General features: G+C 52.8%; 2 protein-coding genes across 10 annotated transcripts; one reads left to right on the forward strand and one right to left on the reverse strand.

Annotated features, from left to right (window-relative positions):
* Positions 1-1,295: 1,295 nt before the first annotated feature.
* RMND5B (required for meiotic nuclear division 5 homolog B) lies at positions 1,296-19,151 on the forward strand. 8 transcript variants are annotated; one of them, XM_078067621.1, is made up of 12 exons: positions 1,437-1,727; positions 5,096-5,126; positions 5,645-5,825; positions 7,764-7,914; positions 13,909-14,054; positions 14,176-14,316; positions 14,827-14,927; positions 15,113-15,279; positions 16,154-16,319; positions 18,208-18,310; positions 18,420-18,574; positions 18,660-19,151. In XM_078067621.1, the coding sequence occupies exons 2-12, from the start codon at positions 5,110-5,112 to the stop codon at positions 18,721-18,723; spliced, it is 1,392 nt and encodes a 463-aa protein (XP_077923747.1). In that variant the 5' UTR covers positions 1,437-1,727; positions 5,096-5,109; the 3' UTR covers positions 18,724-19,151. The 8 variants fall into 8 exon arrangements, with proteins under 8 accessions (XP_035921905.1, XP_077923746.1, XP_035921926.1 ...); XM_036066021.1 differs by lacking the exon at positions 5,096-5,126 and adding an exon at positions 13,628-13,692 and having other exon boundaries at positions 1,438-1,727; XM_078067620.1 differs by lacking the exons at positions 1,437-1,727; positions 5,096-5,126 and adding an exon at positions 1,376-1,430.
* An 843-nt stretch (positions 19,152-19,994) lies between these two features.
* NHP2 (NHP2 ribonucleoprotein) lies at positions 19,995-23,338 on the reverse strand. Of its 2 annotated transcripts, none has more exons than XM_078067624.1 (4): positions 23,069-23,338; positions 22,919-22,988; positions 20,911-21,016; positions 19,995-20,370 (listed from the first exon to the last, which is right to left on the reverse strand). In XM_078067624.1, exons 1-4 carry the CDS (start codon positions 23,226-23,228, stop codon positions 20,266-20,268), a joined length of 441 nt encoding a protein of 146 aa, XP_077923750.1. In that variant the 5' UTR covers positions 23,229-23,338; the 3' UTR covers positions 19,995-20,265. The 2 variants fall into 2 exon arrangements, with proteins under 2 accessions (XP_077923750.1, XP_035922017.1); XM_036066124.2 differs by having other exon boundaries at positions 19,995-20,348; positions 23,069-23,329.
* Between the last annotated feature and the right edge of the window lie 213 nt (positions 23,339-23,551).

The raw sequence follows: 23,551 nt of genomic DNA on the forward strand, positions 1-23,551 counted from the left end.
TTAAGATTTTATTTATTTAAGAGAGAGAGAATGAGAGAGAGCACATGAGAGGGGATAAGGTCAGAGGGCAAAGCAGACTCCCTGCCGAGCAGGGAGCCCGATGCGGGACTCGATCCAGGGACTCCAGGATCATGACCTGAGCCGAAGGCAGTCGCTTAACCAACTGAGCCACCCAGGCGCCCTACCTGGGAGTATTTTTGAGCACTCACTGTGTTCCAAGTACATGGTGTTGGGGATACAGCAGTGATGAGTACAAAGTCCTGGCCCCAATGGACCTTTTATCCTAAAAGGCGTGTGTGTGTGTGTGTGTGTGTGTGTGTGTCTGTGTGCGTTAGGGGCAGGAAGACAGAATGAACGAATAAACACACAATTTCGAGTCAAATGCTATAAACAAAACAAAACTGGATTGTGCAAACGCTAAACAGAAAACAAGATTGTGCAAGGTGTTTAGGGGGGTGGGGGGGAGGGAGGGGAGGTTGCTCTGGAATGACATTGATCCCCAAAGGGAGCAGGAAGTCAGGGAAACAGAGATAGAGCCTTTTCTCTTGGGCTGTTTCTAGTCAAAGTCCCTGAGGCCTGCGGAGGAAATGGGGGTTGGGGGACTTCTCTGCCCCTCCCCTGCATAGCAAGGGGGCCTGGCAGGATCGTGAATTCAGTCCTGGCCTGCGTTTGGGGTCACCGCCTTTCTCTTCCTTCTTAACCTTTACCCTTCCTCCTTAGGACGGTTGTGCAATCCCCCTCTCTCCCCCTCCTCGGCCCCCCAAGGAGGGCGGTCACCGAGGGCGGCAAGACAGGGTAGATCAAGTACAGGCTTAGGGGACCAGCGAGGCTGGGGTAGAAAAAAAAGGACTTTTCTTTTAAAGATCACTTGATACTTTTTAAAAAGAGCACCAAGGAGCCACAGCAGGAAAGCTTAACTCTTGGACCCCTGGCATGCACTGTGCTGTTCGGGTTTGTCTTCATTTTGAAGGAGGGCGAAAGGCAGGGCGCCGAGAAGGCAGAGTCGTTTCGGGGTTCGGGTTTCCGAGAGCCGAGTTGGGGCGCTGGGACCCCGGGAAGGAAGGGGAAGCCCGGCCCCGCAGGCCCGCGCACCCCCACTGGCCCGCAAGTGGGTCGGTCCGATTCCTTCCCGCCGAGAGGGAGGGTCGCGGCTCCCCCTGCGGCTGTGGGCACCCGGGGAAGTCCCGGGGGCGACAGCCGAGCGGCGGGAAGCCCGGCTTCCAGCGGCAACCCAGCTCCTGCAGGCGACTCCACTCCAGGCTCCCGGGAGGGGGAAGCGCGGCGCTCGAGCAGAAAGCCGCGGGCCCGCGGGACGGCCACCCCTCCCCGAAGCCGCGAGTGGGCGGGTCCAGATCCGCCGCGCAACCGCTGCGGCTTCCGGTTCCGATGACAGAGGCGCTGGAAGCCAGGGCCCCGGCTGCGGGGATAAGGTGAGAGCCGGCTGGCTTCCGGGCCGGGAGGTGCGGGCGGAGGGCGAGGTACGCCGGGCGGGCCGACGGGGGCGAGGGAGACGGCAGCTCGGCCGGGCTCCCAGGCCCCAGGCCTTCTCCGGAGCCCCGACAAACCGCGGCCCCAGCCTGCCCCTGCGCTGGCTTTCCCCTCAGTCGTCGGGCCGGGGCCGGGAGCTGGAGTCCCACGGACTCGTAGGACCCTCGAGGAGCCGCCTCTGCCAGGGGAGTCGCGCGAACTGAGACGTCCGGTCCCGGTGCGACCCGGTCGGGTCGGAGGTAACCCGGTGTGGACGAGGGGGCCAGACGGGGCATTCGAGCAGGGAGGGTCTTTGGAAGGATGAGTGGGAGTTTGCCAGTCATTTTGCACGTTAATACAGGTGAAATTCTAGTAGGAGCTGCAGCCTAGGGGAGATGGTGAGCTTTGCCCTCCCTCCGGTTTCCGTTAATAACCAAAAAAAAAAAAAAAAAGATTTGAAACTTTAAATAGAGATGTGCAGTGAAGAAAAGGAACAGAGTGATAAGATGGAGTGTCTGGCGTGGGTGTGGAGCAGAGGGGTCAGCATTAGATATGGGTAGGAGAACATCTCTGAAGAGGTGACGTGGACACAGGACCCTGATAAGGAGCAAGTCATGGGAACATTTTGGGGAAGAGTTGTATCAGGCAGAGGGAACAGCTAGTGCAAAGGCCCTCAGACAGAAATAAACTCTTGTCAAGGACAGGAAGGAGGCTAGTGTGGTTGGAGTATAGCCAGTGAGGGGGAGAGTGGTAGATGAGGCTGGAGGGGTGGTTGGGAGTCAACTCATATAGAGATTCCTAGGCCATAAAAGGGAGGGTGGGGGGGCGGCAGGCGGGCTCAGTCAGAGGAGCATGCGACTCTTGATCTCTGGGTGGTGAATTCCAGCCCCACATTGGGTGTGGAGATTACTAAAAATAAATAAATAAAGGAAGGGGGGGTATTCTGAATACAGTAGGAATCTATTGGGTTTTAAGCAGAGGAGTGGTGGGTAGGGTGGAGAATGGATAGAGTTGAGGGGTGCAGAAGTGTAAGAGTTGGGTCAATGGAGGCTGCCCAATTCTGTGTCAGGCAAAGAGGACCTTTCTATGATTTGCACAAACTTCTTTCCTTTCGCCCCAGAAGGGTCCCTTCTGTTTCACGATGCTGAAGTCTGGGGACAAAACCCATGCATGCCTTAGTGGGGATTTTAATACTTCAGTCGTAACTCTTCCTGTCAACCCCCCTGCAGGTTTGAGCCCAGGCCCCCTAGCCCAAGAGTTAGGATGTGGATGCACCATTTAATCAGCAACCATTCACTGAACAGTCACTGTGGACCAGGCCCTGGGCTGGGCACTGCGGGGAGAAAGAGGACAAGACTGGCCTCCAGGCCTGAGCAGCTCACTGTCTGGTGGGGGGAGACCTGTAGACAGGCAGTTACTGTGCCACAGAGCTGAGGACTCAGAGGTGTGCAGTATGGGTGTCCTCCACAGAGGTGTATGAAGCAGAGGAGACTGGGGGATTTCACTGAGGGCTTTTTGGGGAGCTGGTGATTAAACTGCATCTTGGGGTCTCTGTGCAGAGAAGTGCAGAGGGCATTCTGGACACAGGAACAGCTTGTGCAAAGGAAGTGAATGTGTAATTACACAGGGCTTGTGTGTCAGACCATGCAGTGTTGAGTCAAGGGGTGACAGGATTTGATGTGTTGTTTTGGAGAGATCACCTGGTGGATCATTTCTGTACAGGTGAGACCTTGGGGAGGAGGGCTTGAAATGGACATGAAATTCCACTGGATTCATTATGAAGTTGTGAAAGACAAATGCACATACTCATCCGCCCCAGTGCCAGATGACCGAGTGGGGTTCAGGCAGAGTGGCTCACCAGGGACAGACTGAGTTAGCCTCCTGGGCTTTCTGGGTGGGATACAGGCAAGCCATTCTGTTTCCCCAGCTTCTTTTTCTTACTTTCCCCAGCTTCTTTATTTTATTTTAGATTTTTTTATTGAGTTAATCAGACTTCTCAGTTCATTATACATTTAATTGGTTCAGGCAGGGCCTTCATCTCTTTTGTATTTATTGATGTATTCCCTTTTATCCCCATTCCTCCTCCCCCACCCACCGTAGGAAACCATTCTGATGTGTTTGCATGTGTCTTTGGTTGTATGCATAGATTTTTTTCTTTAAGGACACACTCTAGGGCACCTGGGTGGCTCCGTTGGTTAGGCGGCTGCCTTCCGCTTGGGTCGTGGTCCTGGGGTCCTGGGATCAAGTCCCGCGGCGGGATCTCTGCTCAGCAGGGAGTCTCCTTCTCCCTCTGATCCTCCCCTCATGCTCTCTCTCAAATGAATAGATAAAATCTTAAAAGAAAAAAAAAGACACACTCTAGAGGCACCTGGGTGGCTCAGTTGGTTAAGCATCTGCCTTCAGGGGCGCCTGGGTGGCTCAGTTGGTTAAGCGACTGCCTTCAGCTCAGGTCATGATCCCAGGGTCGTGGGATCGAGCCCCGCATCGGGCTCCCTGCTCGGCGGGAAGCCTGCGTCTCCCTCTCCCACTCCCCCTGCTTGTGTTCCTGCTCTCACTATCTCTCTCTCTGTCAAATAAATAAATAAATAAAATCTTTAAAAAAAAAAAGCATCTGCCTTCAACTCAGGTCATGATCACAGGGTCCTGGGATCGAGCCCCCACATCAGGCTCCCTCCTCAGTGGAGAGCCTGCTTCTCCCTCTCCCTCTGACACCCCACCCCTGTCCTGTGCTTGCTTGCTTGCTCTCTCTGTCTCGTGCTCAGTCTCACAAATAAATAAAATCTTTTGGGCGCCTGGGTGGCTCAGTTGGTTAAGCGACTGCCTTCGGCTCAGGTCATGATCCCGGAGTCCCGGGATCGAGTCCCACATCGGGCTCCCTGCTCGGCGGGGAGTCTGCTTCTCCCTCTAACCCTACCCCCTCTTGCGCTCTCTCTCTCTCTCAAATAAATAAATAAAATCTTTAAAAAAAAAAAATAAAATAAAATAAAAAATAAAAAATAAAATCTTTTAAAAAATTTTTTAAAAGACACACTTTATTTATTCTTAAGATTTTTTTTTTTTTTTAAGATTTTATTTATTTATTTGACAGAGAGAGACACAACGAGAGAGGGAACACAAGCAGGGGGAGAAGGAGAGGGAGAAGCAGGCTTCCTGCTGAGCAGGGAGCCCGATGCGGGGCTCGATCCCAGGATCCTGAGATCATGACCTGAGCCGAAGGCAGACGCCTAATGACTGAGCCACCCAGGCACCCCTTATTAAGATTTTTTAAATTTAATTTTTATTGAGAGAGAGACCTCCTATGTGCACATGCACGAGGTGGGGAGCGGGAGAGGGAGAGAGAATCTCAAGCAGACTCCGCTCTGAGAGTGACCCTGAACACATGACTTGAGCCAAAATCAAGAATCCGACGCTCAACCAACTGAGCCCCCCAGACACCCCTATTTTCTTTTTTTCTTTCTTTTTTAAGTAGGCTCCATGCCCAACATGGGGCTTGAACTCACAATCCTGAGAACAAGAGTCGCACGCTGTACTGACTGAGCCAGGCAGGTGCCCCTGCATGTATACATTTTTAATTTACATAAATGGTATTCTGCCTAGAGTTCATTTTGCTTCTTTATTTCCCCCTCAGTACCATGTTTGGGGATGTTATCGATGCTCCTGTGAGTATATCTAGAACATGGTTTCTAAGTGCTATGCAGGTTTCCATAGATGCCTCTCCCACGTTTTACTTACTTATCAGTTCCCCCAGTGCTGAGGCTCCTAGATCGTCTGCCCCTTCCTGCCACAATACAGAGTGCTGGGATGAAAATCCTTATGCATCTCCTTCCTCAGCTTTTTTTTTTTTTTTTTTTTTAAAGATTGTATTTATTTGAGAGAGAGCAAGCAAGCAAGCATGAGTGGGGGAGGAGCGGAGGGAGAGGGACAAGCAGATTCCCCGCTGAGCAGGGAACCCAACGTGGCTGGATCCCAGGACCCTGAGATCATGCCCTGAGCCGAAGGCAGATGCTTAACCCACTGAGCCACCCAGGCGCCCCCTTCCTCAGCTCTTTAATACAATTTCAAGATGCTGACTTGGGCTTCCCTGAGATAATCCTTTCATCAGTTGGTGTCCGCAGGGCTAGTCTGTTTGACCTTGGTGAGGTCCTGACCTTTTAAATTTTATTTATTTATTTGACAGAGGCAGAGAGCACAAGCAGGGGGAGCGGCAGGCAGAGGGAGAAGCAGGCTCCCTACTGAGCCCGATGCGGGACTTGATCCCAGGAACCTGGGACCATGACCTGAGCCGAAGGCAGACGCTTAACCGACTGAGCCACCCAGGCGCCCCGGTCCTGACCTTTCTTGAGCTGTATTTATATTTGGTAAATTGTGATTCTGGTTCCCAGACTCTTGGCAAACATTTCTCTTGTGCTGCCATCTTTCCTAGGTGACCGTCTCACAGCCTCTGTGGTTAATTTCCCATTTCTTGTCATCATTAATCATTGCTATACACTTATTCCAACCACACATCTTGGCCACTTTCCCTTCCTGGTGAGATAGTGGGCTGTTAAGCTGGTCCAGAGAGTAATGTGATGCGAAGTGCTTCTGAGAAGGGCTCTGGAGCCAGAAACCCTGGCTTCACTTCCCAGGTCCTCCCTTTCTCAGCCGCGTGACCTTGGGCAACTTATTTAATCTTCCTGTGTCTCATTCTCTTATCTGTAAAGTGGGTCTAATAACTGTACCTACCTTATAGTGTTTTGGTAAGAATTAAATAAATTAGTTGATGCATGCAACGTTGTTAGAATGGTGCTTGACACATAATAAGCCCCAATGAAATGATAACAAATAATAGCAGTAATAATTATGATTATGATATTGTTTCAGACAGGAGTCCCTGGTATATTTTGCTCATAATGGATCATATTCAGTTGTAGGGTGTTTGCTTAGGGGGCACAAAGAGGAAGGCATGTCTTCCGGACATCATGATTATGATTACAAATTCTAGTGTGAAGGCATCAACCATAAGGAGAGAGGGCAAAAACACATCTCAGTCCCTGGTTGCCATTTCCCCACCGCTCATCCACTATAAGGAGACAGTAGCTACGGGCTGGGCCAGGAGGATGAGGCCAGGACTGGCAGTGCCAGGGGGAACGGGGAGTCTGGTGAAACCGGGAGCATCCCAGTGGTCACCTTGGCCGTAGGATTCTTGTGATGTTACTCTGTACCCTTCTTTGAGAGAATGGACAGCTGGCCAGATTTGAACATTTGAGAGAGCCCTTCATTTCAAATCCTTTAGACAGAAGGATAGGGAGGAAAGTCTGTCGCCAGCATTTTGAGGGCTGTTCACATGGTCAGCATCAAAGGCTGCTCTGGAATAGAGGGGGGCAGTGGCCCAGAGTGGAAGGGACTTAGGAAGGGCACCTCGCTGGTGGGACCAGAAAAGTCAGCTTTCTTTTAGTGGTATAATGAGGAGGGAGGGGTGTGTTACATCGACAGGAGATGTTCTAGTCTGATGGGGGGGAAGTGGGCCCTGAAATAGGTCCTTACCTGGTGATCAAAACTGAAACAGAAGGGTGCCACGCGGGAGCTGAGGGAGCCAGGTGGCAGCAGGGAGGAGGGGATGGCTGCTGGAGGAGGTGGTCTCTGAGCCGACCTGGAAAGGATGAGCCGGCTTCTCAAGCAGTTGATGAGGGGAGGGCTAACAATCTATCAGGGAGAGGAAGCAGCATGAACCCGGGCCCGGAGCTGGGAGGGAGCAGCGGTTCTGGCTGGCTGGACACAGGGTGAGCAGCAGGGGAGACTGAGGCTGGAGTGGTGGGCAAAGCCCATCAGGCCCACGTGCTTGGCATTTGTTCCTTAGGCTGGGTTTTCAGTTATCAGCCATTCAAGGGCTGCCTTCATGGCTTCTATCACTGTAGTCTGTGGAAAACCAAGTCCACTAATTGAAGAGAAGGTACTTATGATGAGTATATAAATATACATGCAATATGAAAGTAGGTGGTATTTGTATGTATTTCTAGTAGATAGCATTGCCTGCTGAGGACTCTGTGAGGCCTGCTCTCTCCCCTGATTCAAAAGAATGAAAAGAGTTGGAAATGGTAATTTGGTCACCATGACTCAAAACACCTGTCCTCACGCCCGCCTGGTCCCTCTGGGGCACCCTGGCTCGGGGTGACAGGCGCTGTGGACACGTATGTTAAGCCGGGAATTTCTGCGTGAGGATAAATGATGTGGGTGTGGTGAGGGGGGCCTGGGGACCCTCCGCGGCGAGCCCCCCAGCCCAGGTGGGGCCTGCCGCAGCCGACCCCTCCCGCCCGCAGGCAGAGGCCACCATGGAGCAGTGTGCGAGTGTGGAGAGGGAGGTGGACAGGGTCCTGCAGAAGTTCCTGACCTACGGGCAGCACTGCGAGCAGAGCCTGGAGGAGCTGCTGCACTACGTGGGCCAGCTGAGGGCTGAGCTGGCCAGCGCAGGTGCGTGTGTCCCCCCCACCCCCAGAGCCCCAACTCTGCCTCCCCGGGGGCCTGGGAGCTCCCCAAGGCCGCTTGGTGACAGGCTTCTAGAAGGATGATGGTTTGGACATCAGTCCGTGGATGCCTAGGCCTCCTTCGGGTGGGGTCATGGAAGTCATTCCAAGCTATTTCAGAAAGCCCAACAGAAATTATTAGTTTACCTGAGATTATTTTCACTTAGATTTTCATTTTATTTATTTATTTATTTATGTAAAATTTTATTGTTATGTTAATCGCCATACATTACATCATTAGTTTTTGATGTAGTGTTCCTAGATTTTCATTTTATATTCTGTTTTCCATTTGCTTTTCTACTTTGAATTTTTTTTTTTTTAAATTTATTTTTTTTAAAGATTTTATTTATTCATTTGAGACACAGAGATAGAGAGAGAGAGAGCATGAGCAGTGGGAGAGGCAGAGGGAGAGGAAGAAGCAGACTCCCCGCTGAGTCAGGAGCCTGATGTGGGACTCGATCCCAGGACCCTGGGATCATGACCTGAGCCGAAGGCAGACGCTTAACCATCTGAGCCACCCAGGCGCCCCTCTACTTTGAATTTTTAAGACATTTTGAGATCGTTTCAAATTTACAGAAAACACCAACTGCTGATACGGTGCCATGCTGGCTTTATCGCTTCTTTTGCCTACTCTTACTTTTTAACCATTTGAAAGTCAGTTGCAGCTATCGTACCACTTTGCCCCTAAACTTTCAGTGTGTATTTCCTAAGGTCAAGGGCATTCTTTTATGTAAATACAGCGTAATTATTAAATCAAGAAGTTAAACATTAATACAGTATTATGACCTAATGAATATAGCTCATACTTCAGTTTTGTCACTGTCCAATAATTTTCAGAAAACATTTTAATTTTAGTCTCCATTCTAGGATCCAATCCAAGATCAGGCACTGCGTGTGGTTTCTCATGTCTCATCTTTGGGTTTTTTTTTTTTTAAGATTTTATTTATTTGACAGAGAGAGACAGCGAGAGAAGGAACACAAGCAGGGGGAGTGGGAGAAGCAGGCTTCCCGCCCAGTAGGGAGCCCGATGCGGGGCTCGATCCCAGGACCCCAGGATCATGACCTGAGCAGAAGGCAGACGCTTAACGACTGAGCCACCCAGGCGCCCCTCATCTTTGGTTTTTTTAACCGGGGACATTTCTCCCACTTGCTTGTCTTTCATGACATTCACGATTTCGAAGCAGTAAGGCTAATGATTTTGCAGAATATCTCTTGGTTTAGGCTTGCCTGCTGTTTCCTCCTCCTCGCCCAGATGTTGCATCTTGGGCAGCACAGTACTTTGGAAGTGATCTGGTTCTCAGGGCGTCAGTCACATCAGGAGGTACAGGGTGTCAGCTCGTTCCCTGATTGGCAGTGTGAACTGTGATCACTTGGTTAAGACGGTGTCGGCCAGGTTCCCCCCGTGTAAAGTTAATATTTCTTTACAGTTAATTAGTAAGAAATTTTAGGGGAGATGCTTTGAGCCTCTACAAATGGCCTGCACTTTATTGTATTTGAGCCCACTGGCCCAGGGGTGATTCTTGCCTGATTCAGTTATTATAAAGCAACACGGGTGACTTTTCCTGCTCTTTCATTCCTTACATACAGTTGGCCCTTGAACAACACAGGTTTGAACTGTGCGGGTCCACTTACATGCAGATTTGTTTTTCAGTAAATACAATAATGTAAATGCATTTTCTTTTTTTATGACTTTCTCAATGACATTTTCTCTTTTTTTTTAGCTTTATTGTAAGAATACAGTATATAACACAGGTGACATACCAAATATGTGTCATTTGACTGTGTTATTGGTAAGGCTTCCTGTCACCAATAGGCTATTAGTAGTTGTGTTTTGGGGGAGTCAAAAATTATACACAGATTTTCGACTGTGCACGGGGTGGTGCCCTTAACCCCCATGTTGCTTAAGGGTCAACTGTAGTTGTTGGCATTCAGCTTTCCTTTTTCCCTTATTTATTACCAGCTCATGCCTCATAGATTCTTATTTTATTCGTTGGGTTAAAATCCGTTACTGTTATTATTTATTTTGATGCTTAAATTGTCTTAGATTTGACCAGAGGTCACCCCTGATTCCTATGTCCTTTTTTTTTAATTGAGCTATAATTCACATTAAAATTCACCTTCTAAAAGTGTACAATTTTTGAGTTTATTTTTAGTATATTTACAGAGTTGTACCATTATTACTACTGTATAATTTTAGAACATTTTCATCACCCCAAAAACAAATGCTACCCACTAACAGTCACACCGTTTCTCCCCCTCTTTCAGACCCTGCAACCACTTACCTACTTTCTCTGTGGATTACCTGTTCTGGATACTTCATATAAATGCAGTCTTACGATGTGCAGCCTTTTGTGTCTGGCTTCTTTCACTGAGCATGTTTTCAAGGTTCATACCTGTTGTAGCATGAATCAGTATTTGATTCTTTTCTGTCCTGGGTCATATGGTAACTCTGTTAACTTTTTGAGGAACAGGCAAACTGTTTTCCAAATGTAGTTGCAATAATTTACTTGTTCCCACCAGCAATGCATGAGGGTTCCAATTTCTCTGTATCCTCACCAAGGCTTGTTTTTATCTGTCTTTTTGATTATGGCCATCCTAGTGGGTATGAAGGGCTATCTTACTGTGGTTTTGCTCTGCATTTCCCTAGTGACTAATGATGCTGAGCATCTTTTCATGAGTGAGCTTGTTGACCATTTGTTTATCTTCATTGAAGAACTGTCTACTTAAATTGCTTCCCATTTTTTAATTGGGTTGTTTCTCTTTTTATTGTTGAGTTGTACGAGTTCTTTATGTACTCTTTAATACTAGACCCACACTGGATATTCTATCATATGGGTTGTCTTTTCATTTTTTTTTTTTTATATTTTATTTATTTATTTGTCAGAGAGAGAGCACAAGCAGGGGGAGTGGCAGACAGAGGGAGAGGGAGAAGCAGGCTCCCCGCTGAGCAGGGAGCCCGATGTGGGACTCGATCCCGGGACTCCAGGATCATGACCTGAGCCGAAGGCAGTCGCTTAACTGACTGAGCCACCCAGGCACCCAGTCTTTTCACTTTTTTGATAGTATCCTTTGAAGCATAAAAGTTTTTAATATTGATTAAGTCCAATTTATTTTTTCTTGGGCTGCTTATGCCTTTGTTGTCTTATCTAAGAAACCATTGCCTAGCCCAAGGCCACAAAGATTATACCTCTGCGTTTTCTAAGAGTTTATAGTTTTGGCTCTTACACTTGGGTCTTTGATCCGTTTTGAGTTAATTTTTAGATATGGTGTAAGATCCAACTTCGTTCTTTTACATGTGGATATTCAGTGTTGCACTCTTCTTTCTGTTCTTTCTCCTCCTGTGTCCTTTTCACATGGCCCATCCTTTTTTTTTTTTTTTTTAAAGATGTTATTTTATTTGAGAGAGAGAGTGAGAGAGAACACAAGAGGGGGTCGGGTCAGAGGGAGAAGCAGACTCCCCACTGAGCAGGGAGCCCGATGTGGGACTCGATCCTGGGACTCCAGGATCATGACCTGAGCCGAAGGCAGTCGCTTAACCAACTGAGCCACCCAGGCACCCTAGCCCAGCCTTTTTATTTATTACTATTATTATTTAGCACTTCCTAGCTTTCTGGCACATTAAGATAATTCCTGGAGTAAGTAATTTCTGCAAGGAGATATTCTTTGGGTGAAAAATGGTATTTGGAAACCAAGGTCTGGGTTGTTACTGAGGTGTCGTTTCTGTTTTTTTAGCAGACAGATCTGTCTCTGCATGTTGCAGGCCATGAGTTTACAGATACCCAGTTTCAATCCTGTATCACAGGGTTCCTCCTAGACCTCCCCAATCCATAGCTATATCTCTTTTCTGCAACAGTGCGTATGGTGACTCCAAACACCGGCAATACATCTCCCATCTGCTTGATTTCTACGGTACATAGAGAGTATTTTCGGAATTGCTACACTTTGTACCTCCGTGAAAAACAAATCTGCAGAGTAGAGTTTGTTTCCTTTTAATGTTTTTTTTTTTTTAAAGAAAGCATGCACATAGGAAAGACTTCAAAGTCAGAAGAGCTTACAGGGAAAGTGAGTCTCCCCTTCAGCCCACCCCACCCCCCGAGTCACCCCTGCCCCCAACTTCCCAGGCACGCCTCCCAGACAGCGTCTGTGTGCACACACAGGTGGCATGTGTGTCTATCCCCTCCCTTTTTTTAAACACAAAGGGTAGCCTCAAGCGTGTGCTTTCCTGCACCTTTTCCCCCCTCCAGTTTGTCTCCGAGAGTATTCTGTCTCACTACGTAGAATTCTGCCTCATTCTTGCACCTGGTTGCTTACCATTGCATCGTGTGGTTGTGCCATGCTGTAGTAAATGCCCAGGCCTGGGTCCTTGCTTCCGATGGCAGGTTAACCGTTGGTAGAATGGGTATGAAATGCTCTTATGCTGTGCCGTTGGTTAACAGGTGGTGGTGGCCTGCTGCAGGGTGTTTACAGGGAGACCACGTTTTCTCAGATGGGGGTTTGTCAGCGCTAATGGTTTCAGGGGCGTCCTTGGGCAGAGAAGATTTGGGGGTTTCAGGTTAAAAGGCTTTGGTTTCGGGGTGCCTGGCTGGCTCAGCCAGTGGAGCATGTGACGTTCGATCTTGGGGTTGTGAGTTCAAGCCCCATGTTGGGCCTGGAGCTTACTTTAAAGAAAGGATGGGGAGCTTTGGTTTCCTGAGAGCTGTTGCTTTGTCCTAAAGGGAATGTGGCCAGGGACTGTACAGAGTGTGGTCCTCTGTGACCTGGATGGAGCAGAATGTGAGAGATGAGTGGCAAGCTGGGGTTTGGGTGGGTGGCAGTGTCAGAGTGGAATGTGGTCCTGCCCCGTCTCCCTGTGTAGGTGGGGGGCCTCCAGTCGTTATTTGTCAGAGGCATTCAGTTACAGGTGCCAGCAACCCAGCTCAGACCAGGTTAAATGAACAGGCGGGGGTGGGGAACACTGGATTCATGGACTCAGGTAACTTAAATGTCCAGGCCCGGCTGGATCCAGGTGCTCATGGGATCCCCTCAGTCTACACTGTCTTCATTCTCAGAGCAGTGCCCCCCCGCCCCCCCCCAGGAGGTCACGGTGCTCCAGCAGCTCCAGTTCCCATTCTGTGTTCAGTGACTTGGTAGAATGCATCTCTCTTCCAGGGCTTCTGGTCTTGGAGCCGAGACGCTCCCTGGCTCTCCTGGGTCATGTTTCTTTCCCTGAACCAAGGCGTTGCCATCTAAAGAAGGCACCTAGATGCTGGGCTGGAGAAAGGGGCGGATGTTCTGTCTGTCCTCCTCTCTTCCAAGTCCCATGTGCTCTTGGCGGTGCGTCTGGTTCTGGCCCAGCCATGGGGGTGGGAACCGCACAGGCTTGGAGTCCTGAGCCAGAAACATCCCTGAACTTCCCTGGCAGTATCCTCTGGGTTGGTAAGAGGCATTAACCTGGGGACAGCGCTCATGGCCCAAAGCCTTCTCACACGTGGTGTCTCACTCAAGATAGTAAAGAGCCATCCGGTGTGGTGGTGAGGAGCATGTGCTTTAGCTCTGTCATTGCTGTCACTCAGCAAGCTACCGCCTCAGCTCCCCCAGCTACAGGACAGGATACTAACAGTGTCCACTGCAGGGCACAGTGGGGAGGATTAAATGAGCTGAAATATAGTACTTTCCCGTAGGAAGTGCCGAATCAGCTACAATTCACAGCAAAGGACAGGGCCGGTACTATCACCCCATTTTACAGGTGAGGAAATGAACCGAGAGATGAAGCCACTCGCCCCACTTGACCAGTTCCAAGGCATGCAGTTAAAAAGTGGCAGGACCTGGAACAGAAGCTGGGGTTTTTCACCCTGGAGTTCAGGGCTCCCTCCTGGGCCTCCGGGCTGGTGTGGAGAAGAGAGGTAGCAGGGGCCAGATGTGCTCCTCTGTGTCCTGATTCACTGCCAGTGTTTCCCTGCAGCCCTCCAGGGGACCCCTCTGTCAGCCACCCTCTCCCTGGTGATGTCCCAGTGCTGCCGGAAGATCAAAGACACCGTGCAGAAACTGGCTTCGGACCACAAGGACATTCACAGCAGCGTCTCCCGAGTGGGCAAAGCCATCGACAGGGTGAGCGTGCAGGCAGCCTCGGGCTGGGGGTGGGGATACCCCGGAGCTAGTGCCTGGGGGGCGGGGCTCAGCAGGAAAGGCGAATGCTGAGTCACAGGGCCCTGTCTCTTGTCCTCGTCAGAACTTTGACTCTGAGATTTGCGGCGTCGTCTCCGATGCGGTGTGGGACTCGCGGGAGAAGCAGCAGCAGGTCCTGCAGATGGCCATTGTGGAGCACCTGTACCAGCAGGGCATGCTTAGCGTTGCCGAGGAGCTGTGCCAGGTAATGGCCTCGCCGGCAAGGCGCTGGAACCTGTCTCTTCTGCTTCTATTCGATGGCTGTCTTTATATTTGGTTTCCTATTCTTTATATAAACTTATTTTAGAAGGGAAATCATTGCCCCTGCCATAAATAGAAGATAGCTCTAAAAATACATACGATGGCAAGTGAAGCCATGAATCTCTAGCTAGAGTTGGTTGCCGGCCAAGGTTCTGAGCTGACGCCTGATATCGTTTTCTTAAAAAGGGAGATTAGTAACATGACAAAGTAGCACTTGTTAGGTGTTAAAAACACACTAGCAGTAAAAGTAAGGGTACTTTCTCAATGTGATTAAGAGGACTGAAGAGGAATCATTTTCTCACCATGCTACTCAACACAGGTCTCTAAGACCCTGGGGCTGGGTTGGGTTTTGTAGTCTGCACTCCGGGAGGCCAGCCCGCAACACTCAGCCTTACAGAACTGGAATGTTCTGGAAACACACTCCTTCAGCGGTGGGATTGTGCTCTCCCCACAGGAGTCAACACTGAACGTGGACTTGGACTTTAAGCAGCCTTTCCTCGAGTTGAATCGAATCCTGGAAGCTCTGCACGAACAAGACCTAGGGCCGGCATTGGAGTAAGTTGGCCCTCGGATGGGCCAGTGAGGGGACGGGGCCTGTCTGTGGTCTTCCTGTCACCTGGTGTACTCGACACGCCTCCAGCCCTGTCTCATGGGCCTCACTTTGGCTTTGGGAGCCCACCTCTCAGTCCCGGCTCCACCAGGGCCCCTTCTCCTGCCCCACCAGCTCCCTTTCTCCCCAGATGGGCCGTCTCCCACAGGCAGCGCCTGCTCGAGCTCAACAGCTCCCTGGAGTTCAAGCTGCACCGCCTACACTTCATCCGCCTCCTGGCAGGCGGCCCTGAGAAGCAGCTGGAGGCCCTCAGCTATGCCCGGCACTTTCAGCCGTTTGCACGGCTGCACCAGCGAGGTAAGTGCTCAGGGTGCTGGGGTGGGGGCTGCCGGGCTCCGGCAGGTGTCAGCAGGGCTCAGGGGGTTGGGCTCCGAGTCCCTGCCCCACCTGAGGGGCTGTGTGTAACCAGGATGCCTTTCCCCAGCCTGAGAACTCTGACCCCTCCCTCACCGTCTCCCAGGTGAAGTCCAAACCCCACGCTCTTCCCCTGCATCCGCCTCTGCCATATTCTTCCAGCTTCTTCTCAGGCCGCTCTGCACACCTGCTGTGGGGCACACCCACACTCAGCACACAGGGCCGTGTGCACCCCTGAGCCTTAGCCCGGGCCTCGCCCACCTAGAAGCAGCCCACTCGTTTCCTTAAAACTCACTTGGCGCCTCTCCACGGCTTCCTTCCGTCACACCAGGATTTCCAGACCTCAGTCCGTGGAGTCTCCCCTTCCAGATGCTCACCATTAGTAACCACTCCTACTGGTAGTAACTGGTTCTCTAGCTCCACTCCTACCCATTTGTTACCTCACATTTTGTGAAATCATAAAGACCAAGCACTGTCAGTAAATCTAGATACCACCTGAAAGTTTTTAAAAGGGAGAGTAGCTAGTGTTGGAGAAGAAAAACGTGAGCGCTAACCTGAGACTCGCTCCTTGGTGCACTTGGAAGGATGGGAAGAGAACTCAAACTCAGCTCCCTACTGGATTGCCTTGTGCCTGATGCTTGTCCTTGTCCCGCAGAAGCAGCCCTGAGACTCCGCCTCCACACTGGATTTTAGTGAAAATCAGTTTTGCCTGAGGGCATCTCAGGGCCCGTTCCTCCTGGTCAGGGGCCTGGGATCTGCGAGGCCCAGCCTGCGCCCTCTGATCCCCTGCTCGCCCTGACCTGTGCCTGCCTTGCAGAGATCCAGGTGATGATGGGCAGCCTGGTGTACCTGCGGCTGGGCTTGGAGAAGTCCCCCTACTGCCACCTCCTGGACAACAGCCACTGGGCGGAGATCTGCGAGACCTTTACCCGCGATGCTTGTTCCCTGCTGGGGCTCTCGGTGGAGTCGCCCCTCAGCGTCAGGTACGGGGCAGCCCTGTGGGGGCAGCACAAGTGGGAGGGTCTCAGGGGAAACAATTGGTGGAGGCCATTCCATGTGCCAGGGGTGGTCCTTGGTTCTTTCAGACCTAAACTGGCTCTCTTAGTCATGCTTCCGGGGAGGAATTATCTGATTTTACGGTTGGAGAAACTGAGGTTAGGAAGAGTTGTGGCCTGCCGTCACTGCAAGGTCAGTAGCAGGTCAAGGTTCCCCTTTTTTTCTTTTAAAAAAGATTTTATTTATTTATTTGACAGAGAGAGATAGCAAGAGCAGGAACACAAGCAGGGGGAGTGGGAGAGGGAGAAGCAGACCCCCCGCTGAGCAGGGAGCCCAGTGTGGGGCTCGATCCCAGGACCCTGGGATTATGACCTGAGCTGAAGGCAGACGCTTAACGACTGAGCCACCCAGGCGCCCAAGGTTCCCCTTCTGTAAGGTCTTGAATGAGGTCTCTGTCTCGCCTGCAAGGTCGGTGGCAGGGTCAGGGTTCCTTCTTTTTTTTTTTTTTTTTTTAAGATTTTATTTATTTGACAGAGAGAGATAGCGAGAGCAGGAACACAAGCAGGGGGAGTGGGAGAGGGAGAAGCAGACTTGCCGCTGAGCAGAGAGCCCGATGCAGGGCTCCATCCCTGAGCCAAAGGCAGATGCTTAACGACTGAGCCACCCAGGCGCCCAAGGTTCCCCTTCTGTAAGGTCTTGAATGAGGTCTCTGTCTCGCCTGCAAGGTCGGTGGCAGGGTCAGGGTTCCTTCTTTTTTTTTTTTTTTTTTAAGATTTTATTTATTTGACAGAGAGAGATAGCGAGAGCAGGAACACAAGCAGGGGGAGTGGGAGAGGGAGAAGTAGACTTGCCGCTGAGCAGAGAGCCCGATGTAGGGCTCCATCCCTGAGCCCAAGGCAGATGCTTAACGACTGAGCCACCCAGGCGCCCAAGGTTCCCCTTCTGTAAGGTCTTTTGAATGAGGTCTCTGTCTTGCCTGCACCTCCCCCCTCAGTTATCACAAGACCCTCTGCAGCCTGGCTTTCCCTCAGACCACTTTCCTTTGGGGAGATTTGAAAGTGCCTGAGTAACACATATGTAGACTTTTCCCCTGGAAGGCTCCTGCACAGTAACGTTCTCATGACTCCACGAGGCCCTAGGAATTACAGGTAGTTTTCCTCATTTTACAGATGACAAAACACACAGGCCCAAGGCACACGCGGACTTGCCCAGGGCCTCGCAGGGCATAAAGGGCACATGGACCCGGTCCCAGAATCCCACGCTGCACCACAGTGCATCTCCCGCCCCACCCCAGGGGGAAGGTTTCCAGTTAAAGGACAGTGTTTCCCAGCAGGAACGCCAGGGACACCTCACGATGGTTCTCGGGTGCACAATTTTCCTGAGCATCATAGGTACTTAGCCCTCGAGGCGCCAGCCAGTTGACTCCCCGCCCCTGCCTGAGTCACTGCGAGATTCGGATCTGCCCCCGTGTCTGAGTGTCCGCGTTGACGGTAACCGGTTGCAGATGGGCATTACGACAGCAGAGTGGGGGAGACAGGCAGGCTGGGGCCCTTTGAAACTGATCGCTGGCTCCATCACACCAGTGGCATTCCAGTGGTTTGGGTGAGCAGGTATCTGCCCCCTAGATCTTCCTTTTGTTTTTCCCATAGGCCCCCAAACTCTGGGGTGCATTAGAATGACGCTAGGGTCGGACACACATAGCTACCTGTGTGGCGCTTTATGAGCGACCGGGGAGATTTTCAAGGATCAGTCTGACCATGTGCCACTTGAGCACCCCGCCCCAAGACACAGGCCGACGACCAGTGTGCTGGTGCCTCTGTCTGTCCGCCGGGCTCTCGGTGTGGGCCGCTGCAGCCCCTGCTCTTTGTTCCGCAGCTTTGCTTCTGGCTGTGTGGCGCTGCCTGTGCTGATGAACATTAAGGCTGTGATTGAGCAGAGGCAGTGCACGGGGGTCTGGAGTCACAAGGACGAGCTACCGGTGAGGCCTGGCAGGGCGGGGTGGGGCATGGGGGTGTGTGTGGGCAGAAGGCCCTGGAAAGGGCGGCCGCAGCTGGAAGTGGGACTCAGCCCTCCGCTGGCTTCCCCAGATTGAGATTGAACTGGGCATGAAGTGCTGGTACCACTCGGTGTTCGCCTGCCCCATCCTCCGGCAGCAGACGTCAGATTCCAACCCTCCCATCAAGCTCATCTGTGGCCACGTGATCTCCCGAGACGCCCTCAACAAGCTCATCAATGGAGGAAAGTAAGTGCCCCGGGCTCTGCTCCATCTTGGCTCAGTTCCCCCCCACCGGCCAGCCGCCGAGACATTGTCTGTTCTCCCTGTGCAGGCTGAAGTGTCCCTACTGCCCCATGGAGCAGAACCCAGCCGATGGGAAGCGCATCATATTCTGATACCTGCCTCGAAGGAACTTTGTCAGAAGGGCTTTCCAGCCATGAGCCTTGCTCTGTCCTGGTGGGGGTGGCTGGCTTCAGTGGACTGTGGTTCATTTCCGAACGACTGGCTGAGCGCCACCGTGGGCAGAGGCCAAGAAGGGAGATGAACCCGTCTGTGCCGGGCAGCCAGCTCCTTGGCCGGAAGGACAGGAAGACACTGGCCTCGGCATTCCCGCGGTTGCCCTGTTTCTCTCGGCCAGTGACTTCGTAGCAGCCCACAGAGAAGCAAAGCACTTGGCCAGCAACGCAGACCTTTTCAGCCCTGCCCCCAGCACCGCGCCCGCTCCTCCCATTGTATGTATCCAGTCCCCACTGTAAATAGTCCGGTTCGAACCGAATGCCCTGGTTTTATAACTGAGCAAATATATTCACAGGCCTTCTCCTTACCTCACCTGCCTTTAGCTTCACAGACAAGGAATTACTGCAGGCTCACCGTGCCCAGAGAGAACCCAGCGTGCATCTCTGCCTGGGTGAAAAGGCCCGGGGATGTCACCCCAGACCACGGGCCTGAGGCTGTTATACAAACGTGTCAAATCTGATGCCCTCCTTACTAGGAATAGGAAGCGGAGCGAGGGGATTTAGGAAGATGAACGGACTTGCCCTACAGGGCTCACAGCTTGTAAAGGAGACAGTTCGGAATCGAAACTGGATCCGACCCTCCATCCCAAGCTCTTTGCGGTTGACTCCAGGGTGCCTAGAGCTTGGTCGCTTTGTGTCCCCACTAAGCCCCGTGCTGGGCCTCAGGGAGCAGGAAGACACCCGAAGTCTGAGACGTCTGAAGGGACTGGGTCACCGGGGTCATTACACCAAGCAGGAGAGCTGGCCTGGGGTTCGTCTCTAGCTTCATATGCCTACTTCAGATGTGCTGTATGCGTGGCTAAATGGCTTCCAGAGGTTTCCCAGTGGCATTTCGGGCTTGTAGGGGCAGGGGAAGGAAGAAAGAGGAACGGGGGTGTCCCCAACACAGGGGCCGCAGGCTTTTGTGTATGGCATCTGCTGCGGCAGCCTTATGGTGTGGCTCCCACCAGTGGGAGGCGGAAGCCGGGGGTGGGCAGCAAAGAGTGCTCTCAGCTGGGGTCTGGCACCAGCCCCGGCTGCCCAGCAGAAGCAACACCCTGAGTCCGTCGGGTTCTCTGGTGAGAAAGGCTGTATCCACTCTCCCCTGCCCACCACCTCCTTGGCCCCACCAGCAGCTGCTGCCGAAAAACACACCCACAGGCTCAGCACACTTTAGTCTTAGCATTTACTTCCCCCACGCTCCATTCTCGGACCGTCTGCACATGCGCGCAACAGAAGATGCTGGATGCTGGCTCCCGCCTTCCGGAAAGAGCTGATGGAGCAGCCTGGGAAGAAGGCAGGCCGCGGGGCCCCGGGAGATGTGTGAGCATGGGCGGCAGGAGGCCAGCCAGCTGGCCCACCGCCAGCCCCGCAGCTTCCAGAGCAGGTGCCCGAGTCTTTCACATGGGGGGGGGCAGGGCCTGCACCTCCTCCAGGCACTCGTCATAAGCCTCCTGGTACTCCTCGTGTGGCTTGACCATGATCACGCAGGTGGGGCGCTTGGAGCCCGCGGCTGCACCCAGGTCCTGCGGACAAGGGAAGGAAGGCCTATGCGGGGGGGGGGAAGGCTGCACCGCCTGTATGCCGGGGAGTCATGGACCCCTGACCCACTGGCCCCATCCAGCCCTCAGACACGTCACACTGGCATTTCAACTCTGCCAACTTTCAAGCCTCAGGCCCACCACGCTGGGCCTACACTGGGCTTCTGGTCCCAGAGGCTGCCGCCTGAGGCAGGGCCTGTGTTCTGGTCCTTACGTGAGGACCAGGCCAGCTAACGGTCCCTTGAACACCCCCCTCTTCCCCGAGCACCGCAACCACCCATCAGGACTAACACGGGCTTGGCATCTGCACTGACGGAGCATGTCCAAGCACACCTCCTTTGTCATTCCTGCAGTCCACAAGGGCAGGAATTCCCAGTTTCTGAGAAGGAGACTGAGCCAGGGACCAGCAGAGCCAAGGATCCATCCACATCAGTCTCAACTCCAAAGCCTGCATTTTCCCCCACTATGGCCTGCTCCCACAGACCCGCTACCAGAACCCCCTCCTCCAATGCTGACCAAGATCCGGGGGGGATCGTGTGTGCCTTACCGTCTTAGAGGGGATATAGACGTAGGGCAAGTTCCGGTCCTCACACATAACTGGGAGATGGCAGTAGACCTCAATGGGCAACGTGTCTCCTGCCAAAACCATGATCCTGTGGTGAGAGAAACACCGTCATTTCTAACTTGCCCATTCCTTCTTTCAGTCAATAGTGCTACCCTACCTCTGGACAGAGAAAATGGCCTCAGCCCTCAAGGACCCCAGATGTGAATCTCCCACCTTCTGAAAGTGCATGCAAATTTGTGTTTGGTGATCACTTCCTCTGGGGAGGTGAGCCCTAGTTCTTGGCAAATAAGTAAATGCCACGCAGGGCGACAAGTGGGATTCCACTGGGACAGGTGAGCTATGGGAGTGACACCAAGGAGTGAGGAGAGCTCAGCTCTCCTTGGAGAGTCAAAAAAGGAATCAGGAGGCGACACTAGATCAGAAACCTGAATGAAGGTGTCAGGCAGCCCTTGGAGGGGCTGGAGGAGAGGAAAGCATTTGAGGCTGAGAGAATCCAAATGGCTGCACATAACCCAGGAGCTGGCGGATGGGGGCCTGGGATGGCTTTGAAATCCAGGGTAGGGATGGGGGCAGACAAGGAGGCTAGAGAGATGGGCAGCAGCCACACCCCGGGACCTTGAGTGCCAGGCTGGGAAGCCTGAGCTCAGTCCCCAGAGTCACAGGGAACTAATGAAGGCTTGCCCGAGAGCCCTCAGGTAGGACTCCTGGCTGGCAAGGTGTCAGGGCTCTGGGGCAAGGGCCTTGGGAGTCCTGAAGACACCAAGGAAGAGTGTTGTCCGGGGGGGTGAGAGGCAAACACAAGGAAAGAGCTCTTGGTTCCACGTACTGGGCCCACTCTCCTAGTTTTCCTTTTGTCTTCCAGGCTCCTCTGTTGGCACCCCTTCCTTCGAGTGGCCTTTCAGTGCTGGTTCCTCACAGCCTAATCCTTGGCTGCCCTCTCAGTACCTTCTCCCTGGCTGACCTGGGCCACGGCCACGGCATTAGGTGCCATGTATGTGCTGACAACTCCCAAATCTGTTCTCTCCTGCCTGGCCTCTCCCTTCCAAGCCCCCAGTCTGTATGGCCATCTGCCTATTTGACAGTTCTGCTGGGGGGAGGGGGGTGTCACATGTCTAAAAGGCACCAAACTCGTGATCTTCCCACACAAACCTGGGCCCCTCCACTGTTCACTGTATCAGTGAGTGGGCCCTCTACTCAGCTGGAATCAAGACCTCCTCACTCCGCATCCCAAAGTCCTCTCAGATTCACCCACTTTAATTCTGTTTCAGCCACCAATAACCTAATCAACATCGCCCTCACCTCTCCTACACTGGGGCAGCCTCCTAGCTCAATTTCGTCTACTCTTGTGCCCCTGATTCTTTGCAGAGTTGCCAGAAAAATCTTCGCAAGGGTAAACACAATCATGTCACTCCCTGGCTTTAACCCTCGGTGGCCTGCAAAGCTCTGAGTACAAAAACTCAATTCACCATGGCTTAGGAAGCCCAAGGAGAAGGCAATGCTTCTGTGGACCACTATCCTCTCTCCTGCCTGGGACCCAGTATCTTCTGGCAGAACCCCTGCGCCCTAGGTCAGACTTCCCACTAAGCATCACATCCCCCCAGCACGATTTATCTCTTGAGCACCAACAAGGTACCGGGATACTTCAGAGACCGAGCACTGAGAGGCTTTAGGGTCTGGCCTGACGGGGAGAAAGATGTCATGAAGGCATTCTCACTGCACCCTGTACATTCCTTCGCAGGTATCTCAGGACTTTCTATGAGGGAATGAAGCTGGGCTCGACCCTGCGTGAGCCCCGGAACTCACTTTCCCGGTGGTGTTCCTCTGAGCTCTTGTGAGTGACGTGTACCGGAGGGAACTCACCGGCGGCTCCATTACCTCGTGTATAGGGGGCGGATCACATTTACCGACTTTTCGCCAAGCACCTCCCAAGCAGTGGGGATACCCGTGCTACCGTCCAGAAACGCAACACCCGGCGGGAGGGGGGCCTTACCCTTTCTCGCCTTTGTTGATAAACTTCTGAACCTCCTTCACCCCGCGCCGAATCTGCTTCTGCTTCACGGCTGCAACGACAGAAGAGTCAGTCGGGGGGCGTCGGCCCGCCCCCCGCGCCACCACCGGCCACCGCGGCAGCCGCAAGCACCTTTCTTGATGCACTTGTAGAGCTTCCGCGTGAGACGGCGAGAGGCCAGGGGCTGCGCGATGGGGTTCAGATTCACCAGCAGCTCGTGGTAAGTGCGCTCCCCGAGGCACGCCTCCGCCTGAGCCTCCGGCCCGTCCGGATCTGTCTTTATTTTGGTCATCGCAGCGGCCGCGGCAAACGGATACCCCGCGCCAGGCGAATCCACGCGGCCCGGGCCTCAGGAATCACTTCCGGGTTATCCCGTACTGCGGGAAGCCGGCAGTACAGCACAGCCAATTAGGGGACGAAGTCTCTGACTCAAACCAATCGCTGACGCTCAGCTCTTTAAATACAGACCGGGAGGGGCGGAGTCTCGGCTGAAGGGGCGGGACTCGCCCAGGGGACTCGGAGGCGAGGGGCGGGGCCCGGCGGGAGGCGGGGCCCGGCGAGGGCGGGAAGGGACGAGGACGCAGGCTTGGGCTGGTCTGAGAGCCCCGCCTCGCG

Source organism: Halichoerus grypus, chromosome 2, assembly GCF_964656455.1.
Source record: "Halichoerus grypus chromosome 2, mHalGry1.hap1.1, whole genome shotgun sequence".
NCBI lineage: Eukaryota > Metazoa > Chordata > Mammalia > Carnivora > Phocidae > Halichoerus > Halichoerus grypus.